The sequence below is a fragment of the Parus major genome, chromosome 10, assembly GCF_001522545.3.
Source record: "Parus major isolate Abel chromosome 10, Parus_major1.1, whole genome shotgun sequence".
Lineage (NCBI taxonomy): Eukaryota > Metazoa > Chordata > Aves > Passeriformes > Paridae > Parus > Parus major.
Genome location: NC_031779.1, coordinates 18,893,915 through 18,903,199, shown reverse-complemented (window position 1 = coordinate 18,903,199; position 9,285 = coordinate 18,893,915). Strand labels below are relative to the sequence as shown.

The 9,285-nt window shown below is 40.7% G+C and overlaps 1 protein-coding gene across 1 annotated transcript in view; it reads right to left on the bottom strand.

Annotated features, from left to right (window-relative positions):
• MAP2K5 (mitogen-activated protein kinase kinase 5) overlaps positions 1 to 9,285 on the bottom strand; it is a 132,264-nt gene that overhangs the window by 67,383 nt on the left and 55,596 nt on the right. Inside the window, exons 13-14 of the mRNA XM_015638417.3 lie at positions 3,280 to 3,353; positions 2,323 to 2,373 (exon numbers count right to left, since the gene is read on the bottom strand). Of these exons, the coding sequence (XP_015493903.1) occupies positions 2,323 to 2,373; positions 3,280 to 3,353 (125 nt within the window). The remainder of the gene's footprint in view (positions 1 to 2,322; positions 2,374 to 3,279; positions 3,354 to 9,285) is intronic.

Here is a 9,285-nt window from a genome sequence, read left to right as displayed (position 1 = left end):
TTTTTTTTTAATTTATTGAGTATAATTAACCTAAATCAGCACAAATTAGAAATGTCTGTGATAACACCTCCTGTTTTTTTTTTAGGCTGGAAGATTTTTGTACTGACAAGTTTTTCTAGTGAAATATTTTTCATCTCCTCACAAAGATGCAGATGTGCAGCCAAAATTCATTTTATAAGCTGATTATGGGATGTGCTAAGCTGGCCCAAGCAAGGTGGTAACACCCACCCCATTTTTGGGGCCTTTCCTGAGCCACCAAATGAGATTTATAATTCAAATGTGGATTTATAATTCACACTGAGCCACATTAAATTATTCTTCTTAAAAGTTCAAGCTTTAAACAGCAACTTCTAGTGAGGAATTGTGGGTTCACAAAAGATGGATAACAAATAAATTAGGCAAATGATAAATGAAATAGGAAAAGAAATCAACTTTTGAAATAAAAGATGGATTTAGAAGTAAGGGGAAAAAAAAAGAGGAAAAAAGGAATAATAGATGTATCAAGGGTGTGACACGTGGATCACTCTAAATACACAGCCCAAAGTATTTTCTCCTCAAAATTTCTACAACTGATTGTTTTTTCATCCAACCTTTTTTTTTCTGTACAAAATGCTGATGAAATGATTTTACAGAAAATGTGTTTTTAATGTCTCAATCAAAAAGCTTTTTTTTCTCTAAAAAAATCCCCCCAAAAGCTTTTTTTTGACTTTTTTTTCCAAGAAAACCTCAATTTTTTCAAGAGTTTCAAATTCACTGCCAGTCTGCCAAATGGGTGAAGCAAAGCTTATGACCTTCATTATTTTTTGAGGTCTTGCCTGGAAATTTGATGACAAGAAACGACTCAATCAAGAAGCAAAGCCATTTGAACACAGAAAATCAGATGGAGCACATCTTGAGCTTAAACTTCTGATTCACAATTAAGACATGGAGGCACCACATTCATCCAGAAAGTCAAAAAAAAAAAAAGTAATTTATTTAATGTACACCTGGGAGAGAGAAGTGTAATCTTGGTTTGGGCACTAAAAGCATAATACAATTTAATTCTCAGCCCTGCTTAAGATCAGTTTGAAGCAACAGCTGAGTTGGAAAAGTTGATTCATTTGAATTCAAATTTTGGTTTTTGTTTTGTTTTTCTGTCTGGATCTCCATGTCCTGGTTATTATTTATTTTATTTTATTTTTAATCTATTAAAAATGATATTTTTTAGTTAAAAAACCCCATTTTCCTGCAGAGTATTCTGATGACACAGGACAGCCCAAGTCTTTCTAGGATGGTGACTTGAGCCTTTCAGAAGCCACACAATGAGCACACCTCGAGTGGAAAAGCACTTAGCAAATAAATGGGAGCCCTGACAAGAAAAATCAGAATAAAAAACCCACCTGAAAGCGATTAAAGGTCATGGATTTCTCCCTCCCCTTCCCTGAGGTTTGAAAAACACGAGCATCAACCACTTTGTGCTGTTTATGTTTTTATTTTTAAGCCAGTTTCTTTTCTCATCAACAGCAGGAGCAGTTTGCTGGGAGAATTTGAATGGCCAAAAAATAAAAAGTTGGTGAAGTGCTTTAAAAACCGAGGGGTTTTCACAAATGAAATGGAGAATTGAAAAGGATCCAATGGATCTGCTGGAAAATCCACTCTGATTTGTGCAGTTCTCTCTTCAGGCTGGCACTTGGCAGCTCTGAACCCAAACCCTGCCCTAAATGATGCATCCTCAGATAAAAGAAAATTAAAAAAATTGGAATTTTAGGGGCTTTTAATGTACAGGAACAGGACCAAAGTGGTCTTGAGTTAACAAAGACTGACCAAAATTTGTAGAGAAAAGTGGAAGCACTGATGGCTTCCTGTGTTCTGAATTAAAAACCTGCACTTTAATGCCCTTGTGTTATCAATCCCAGTGTTTTTAGCTTCAGATTTCCATGGGAAACGCTCCCACGGGATCCTTGGGAATGCCCAACAACCTCTGCACAGGCTGAAATGTTTCCCTAAACTCCAGCATTCCCAAAAAACGGATGGGTTGGGGCTGCCAGTGACCTGCAAAGAGCCACAAGCTGAGTGAAAATCTGGATTTTTCCTGAACCTCCAACTGGCTCTCCCCGTTCTGTTTTCAGCTAAAAACAACTGAAAATAAATATAAAAAAACCCCCACTTTTCCAAATTTCTCCTCCCTCTCAACAAGAAGTGGAGCTGCACCACGGGGTGAGGGGAAAGGATGGGAAGAGATGGAGTTTTGAGGGTTGATTTAGGATCTATCCTGCGTTAAACACAAGGAGAGAGAGGACAGATAATCCCATTTAAACGTTATTCCCGCATAAATCCACTTACCGCCATATAAGCATTTGTTCCGACATACGTCTTGGCTATGGAATTCACCAGCTATCAGACAAAACAGTCTGTTAGAACAATATAAAGATAATGTGGAAATAAAATGGGCAATTATTCCTCATTTAACCTACAATCATCATCCCTATAAATCAACTAAAAATGATGTAAAAAAGGGAAGGGATTTATCCGGCAAGGCGTTAAAAATGATTAAATCTCGCCTGGGCTGGGGAATGAGGATTCCAATTTAAACGAGCGCTGCATTACAGTTTATGGCAGATAACCTTAAACAATTGTGTTAAACAGGATGCTTCTTCTTTTAGTACCCCCAAACCAGTCTGATATAAAAAGTGAATTAGGAGGGAGTAGGATCAACTCATTTTTTATTTTTTTTTTCAGTCAGATGTGGATAAAGCCCCAATTCATCCCTTAAATGCTGGAGGGACAACAGAGCCTGCCAGCCCATAATACAAGGCTGACCTTCTCTTTGGGCCTCGTGTTTGGCTGAGAGGAAAAAGGTGCTGAAATTCAAATCAACAGCACAACGAGCTCATGGGTCACTAGCAGAGAAGTCCTCCAGGGAGGCCCAAAATGGAAATTAATTAAAATTTGTGCTGCTCATTGTCAAAGCCCACCACTATTGTTGCTCCCAATATTAATTTTTATTGTGGGCCAGTTGGGCTCCCCAGACACGTCTCTTGCTCTGCCCTCCCTTTTGTCTGGGCAAAAGGCTCCCAGATCAAAGCTGCATTTCAATGAAGTTTGCTATTGGTAAGTAGTAATTACAATATCAGCAGTTTTTACTGTCATTAAACAATGAACAATCATATTCAGATGAAGGAAAAGTCGCCCAGAGATTAAAAATGAAAAGGGCTGTCCCAGCAGAGAGGGGTTTGCTGTGGGGCTGCCAGGTGATTTTTGACTCCAGGAAGGGAATTCATGCAAAAAGGGGGAATTTACCTGGGTGCTGACCCCAAAGTCACAGAGCTTCACCTGGCCACGGGTGTTCACCAACATATTGGATGGTTTCACGTCTGTTTTTGGGGGAAAAAAAACACATTATTTGCATTATCTGGATAATAAATACAGAATATCTTTGATTGGAAGGGAGCCACATCAAAATCCAGCTCCTGGCCCTGCACAGGACAGCCCCAAATGCCCAGAGAGCATTGGGAATGTGGCTTTTGAGAGGAAATATTACAAATATCTACTTCAAATGTGGTGGTTTGTAAGTCAGCAGGCACAGATAAAATTCCATAAATATAAAAAAATATTAAAATATTAAAAAATATAAAAATATTAAAAATTATGGAAATATATAAACATACTAAAATATTAAAAATATAAAAATTACAAAAATTATAAAAATATAAAAAATAGTGAAAATATATAAAAATATAAAAATACTAAAAAATATAAAAAATATTAAAAAATATAAAATACCTCCTCTCCACACAGATTTTATATGGTATTTACACAGATGATTTTATACAATACTAAAAATCCACATTATTAAACCTGCAGGTGACACCAAGCTGGAACAGACACCAAGGAAAAGAACTCACAGGGATTTTAACAAACTGCAAAATCAGTCCCAAAAAAAAGGCTGGAATTCCAGAGGGATAGATGGAAGTGGGACATTTGGGCAGGGATTAATCCTGCAGCTCTGCTCTCTGCACTGTTCCTCACAGCTTCTGGCTCCACATCCACGTTTTAGAGCTTCTGCAGAGCCCTAAAATCATCAGCCAACCCCATCCCAGCAATTAAATCATCAGTGTCCATCCCAAAACCAGGGAAAATATCCTGATGCTGATGAGCCCCCCACTGATGCCAGAGGAAATTGCTGTAAAACCAACATGGGAATAAACTCCTGAACATCCAGTGCAAGTGCACTCAGGAAAAGAACTCACAGGGATTTTACCAAACTGCAAAATCAGCCTGAAACGAAGATGGAATTCCATAAATAAACTATTGATGAAATAAAAAAAATAATAAAAATAATAAGGAGAATATAGTAATAAAATATAAAATAAAATATAATAAAGTATCATAAATATCACAAAATATCATAAAATATATCATTATATATTATATATTATATAACATATAATATGTAATGTATAATATATAATATGTAATATGTAATATATAATATATATTATATAATATATAATATATAATACATAATATATAATATATAATGATAAAAATATAAATATAAATATAAATATAAATATAAATATAAATATAAATATAAATATAAAATAAAGAATACTAATACTAATACTAATGATAAATAATTTTTTTAATCCTTCCAAAATCAGAGTATCAGTGCAAATCTCCTCATGCTGAGTCCCCCAAAGGAAGTGGGTGCATTGCTGTAAAATAAAACCAAGATGGGAATAAACTCCACATCCAGCCTGGCTTTAGAGCAGGAAACATTGAACATCTTTGCTGTTCCAGGGATGCCAGCAGGGGAGCAGAACGTTCACGTTACAGCCTGGCTTGGAACATGGCAAGATTAGAGCCTGGCTTTGCCTAATCACTGCTTTCTTCTGTCAAAATGGATTAAAAGCAACAGCTTGAATCAGTGCCTCCTCTAAAAGTGAGCACTGGTTGGGGGCAGATGGATGAAACCCAACGAGAAAAGAACCTAATTTTGTTTATCATTAGGTTTGCCTTGGTTTAGCAGCTGTTTCCTGGTGCCACAGGAGCTGCCTTAATTTGTCTCTGCGATGTAGAAATGTAGAACCTCAATTAAGAAGCTGATTAAACGCTCGCCTATATTCCAGCTGAAAAATCCAGATTAAAAATGGGAGCATCCAGGAGTTCCTACACACCCCAGGTGGGTCAGTACTTTTAAAGTGAGGTAGCAACACTGCTGGCACTGTAATTTCTGTAAATTCTGTAAATTCTGTCATTTCCCCCCCCAAAAAACCCCAGTCCTGAGCACCCAGAGCCTCAGTTTGTGTTTGCTGATCTCCACCTTTAGGAATTCAAGCCATGTGCTGCACTTTTGATGGAGTTTTGCCTCCTCTGGAGCTGAGTGACTTTGCTAAATCTGAGCAGACAGAGTGCAGAGGCTCTCTCCTGAATCCTGAGCAGGATGAGGTGCAGAATATTCCTGTCTCACCTTCTTCCTAAAAATATGGAGCCACCTCTGAGCTGGGCTTGGCTGGAATGAGCCCAGCCCCAGGAGCTGCAGCACACAGGGAATGCTGATATTCCAGCAGATTTCCAACTTTTAGGGGAAAACTGAGCATAACCAGTTCTGCTTTTAGTTGTAGCAAAAAGGATCCCAAAATCCTTCCACAAAGCTGCAGACAGAAAATCCTAACGGGAAGAAAGCGCTGGGTAATTGGCTAATTGGTAATTAAGGGACCCTGCAGAGCAAGGGGCAGTCAAACCAAGCCTGTAAGGGCAAATCCAAGCTGTCCTTCCAGCAGAATTCAACAGCACCATGAAAAAACAGGGAATTTAATCAAGTATTTGCTGTACATTCCAATGGCTGTGTTCATTTCCTCAGAAAGAAAAGGAAGTGACAGCACAAAATATCTGATACTGAAAGCAGGGAGGAAAATCAGCTCATCAGCAAAATCAGCCTTTTGGTCTCATCACCCACTTCAGTTAATGGGTTAAATATTTTTTGTGGGTTTGGGAAACGAGTGTGCATAAATAATGTTCTGCACCATCTGCTTGTGATTAATATTAGTGTTGAGAAGTGAAAGAATTTAAACAAGAGCCAAAAGGGGTCATTATGCTCCCATTACCAGGGTTTGCTTAATACAAATGATTTCTATGAAGCATCATTATAGAGGATGAACAAGTTCTCCTCCTGATGGAGCTGCCTGAGTAGTTTCACCTCTCTGCAAACAAACAGGACCTCCAAGCTCTTACTCACCAGTAAATAGAACCATCAGAGGTTGCCAGCTTTTTGAACACCAAACATTTCACTCGTTGGTGGCATTGAAAAATAAACAGATTCATGATTGTGTGAGGGAGGGGAAAAAAAATAAAAAGAAATAATAAAAAAAAAAAGCCCTGAGATGCTTTAAAAGCTGTCTCTTGACTTCTCCTGGCTTTTAAAAACAGCAAACAGCAACAGGCCAGGTTCAAGGAAGGCAGCAGCGTGGTTTGGCAGGGGCCAGGTTTATTTCTCTTTTTAAATAAGCCTTAAGTGGTCTATAAGTGGGCAAGCCTGTGTTTAGGTTTACATACAGACATAAATAAATGTGTGGAAGCACAGAATCCTGGGATGGCTGGGGTGAGAGGGGGTCTTAAAGCTCATCCTGTCCCTCCCTGCCATGGGCAGGGACAGCTTCCACTATCCCAGGTGGATAAATCCACAAACACGCCTGGATTTGTGTCTGTGCCTCATTAGGTGGCCCTAATGCTGATTACATCCCCCAGAGATAAAACAGGAGAGGGGGAGAGCCAAATGTGCAGCTCTGGACATCTTTGGTGAAATCCTCAGCAAACAATCACTGCTGGGAAGGTGGGAATGCTCCCCAGTGCCTGTCCCAGAACAAAGAGGAGGGGAATATCCTTGGATTGATGATATCCTGGGGGAAAAGGAGATGCTCTGAGTGATGCACAAACCTCCTCCTGCCACACAGCAGGAGATCTCCACATCCTCCATTCTCCCTCATTTCAACTGAAGTTCACTTCCACAACTTCCATTTGAAACCTAACCTGGAACTGAGGTGCCCAAACCATGAAAGAAATATAAATATAAATATGTAATATATAGGAACAGCCCCAATACTCACAGAGGCAAGCACACCAGTGCAGCTCAGTACAATTAAACACAAGTGGGTAACATTGATTTCCTGCACTTCCTTTAATAAGCAGGTGTGAACAAAGCAAAACACAGCAGATAAAATGCACACGGTCTATACTTATTCTTGAACCTAACAGATTTTGGTTTGTCTTTAGACAAACTTTGACTTTGTACATGATTAGACTTGTTTAATTGCTAATTCTGTTTTAAATCTAAGTTAATTTCTCATTACCCTTCCATTTCTACTTCTTATCCTCTGGGGAAAAGAGCACACTTATCATTGGGACATTCTCACATCTTCCAAGGAAGTGGTGGAGGTGTTAATCTTATGTTTATGTTTGATGTGGGTGTGATGACTCCAGCTCGGGGTTTATTAATATGCACGGCTATCACCTCATTAGTTGCGAGGTTTGTTTTGAAGTGAAGCTGTAATATTTGCTGAGATGTCTGATCTGCAATAAAAGACTTGCTCATTGTTTGGTTTCCTTGGCTTTAATTCCCTGCTCCAGGCACACAGCTCTGCCCCAGGACTGCTTCACCCCTTCCTCGGAAATTCCTGACTCTCCTGCTCTGCCCTGGCTGAGACAGCAAGAAAATCAGGAGTCAAAATTCCTTCTTTTACCTCTGAGCATCAAAACCAGCTGAAGGACATCACCTGGAGAAATAATCACCTGCCTGTCATTCCATCCCTCTGTCCCTGCTTTGAAGATACAGAAATTTACGTTTTCTGTACCCTAAAAATGGGTAAAATAATACAATTCTTGGGGAAGCTGCTGAACCTGGAGTGCTCACTGTGCCCTCCACAGCATTCTGAAGTGCTGGGTCAATCCAGCAACAGAGCAAGGCCAGAAAAATCAGAAGAGTGATGAAAAATCACTTTCTGAGCTTTTCTTCAGACCACAGCAAAGACCAAACATCATTCATCAAAATCCCAGAGCTGCTCCTCAATCAAGGCAAGGAAACCCAGGCAGGAGAGGAGATTTTGCTCTAGTGGCACAGCAAAAATCTGAACCAGGTTCTAAATGTACAGCAGCACAACAAGAGAATTATACAGCATTTATGTTCCCTCCAAATCACAGCCAGAAGGTGGCCAGAAAAAAAGTAAAAAAAATTAAAAATTTCAAATAGTTTTTCTCTTTGGGTGGTACAAGTGTGGTGTGAAGCCTGTTCAAAGCCATACCCATCAATGGATGTTCTTGCTGCCTTTTCTTTTCTATTTATTCTGACAATTCCAGCAGCAGCTCCAGACTGTTCCTCCTCTTTCTGGGAGGGGATGGAGCTGATAAATCCCTGCTCCTGGCAGCATCCAGGAGAGCAAGTGGTGAGGTTTGAACAACTCAAAGTTGTTTAAAGCAGCCCAGAAATGCCCACCTCAGTCACCTGTGTCTGCTCTGGGTAATTTCTGCTCTTTTCACCCAGCCCAGGGTCAACTCCAGCCCCTCAGCCTGTGGGGGAAAAGTGGTGAGAAGGCCTCAAATTGTGCCAGGGGATGCTCCAAGTTGGGTATTAGGGAAGATTTCCTCACAGGAAAAGGTTTTCCAGCCTGGCCACGGGAGTTTCCATCCCTGGAAGGCTTTAAAAGCCCTGTGGATGTGGCACTCGCGGACATGAGGCACTGCCAGGGAATGGTTGGACTGGATCCTCTCAGAGGGCTTTTCCAGCATTAATAATCCTGTGATTCCCTAAAATCCAGGTCCTAACTGGATTTCTGCTGGGTGTTTTGGCCACTTGCCTCTTTCTCACAGGCAGAGCCATCCCTTGGGATGGGCTGGGAGGGTCTGAGGAGAAGCCGCAGCCACGGCTCAGGGCCGAGCCCGGCTTGCTTTGTAAAGCAGAGCTTCACAATTGAGCTTTGTGATCTTCAAAGAGTCCTGGCAAAGAATTCCGTGTTCAATTGGATTTTTGGTGCCTTCCTAACAGGGTCTGCCCTGAAAATCCTGGGAATTTGGAGCTGTGGGAAGTGCGGCCCACTGTGGCTGCAGTCCCGGCTGCTTTGGGCCTGCTGGGAGCTGGGATGGGGAGAGAGGAGGGGAGGATGGCGAAGGAGAGGGAAAAATTTCCCACTGAGGGGCTGCTTGGAGCTGCTCCAGCTCAGCTTGGGTGTTTTCCAAGGGTGGAGCTGGGCTGGGAGAGCTGGGAATGTTCTCCTGGAGAAGGGAAGGATCCAGGGAGAGCTGGGAATGTTC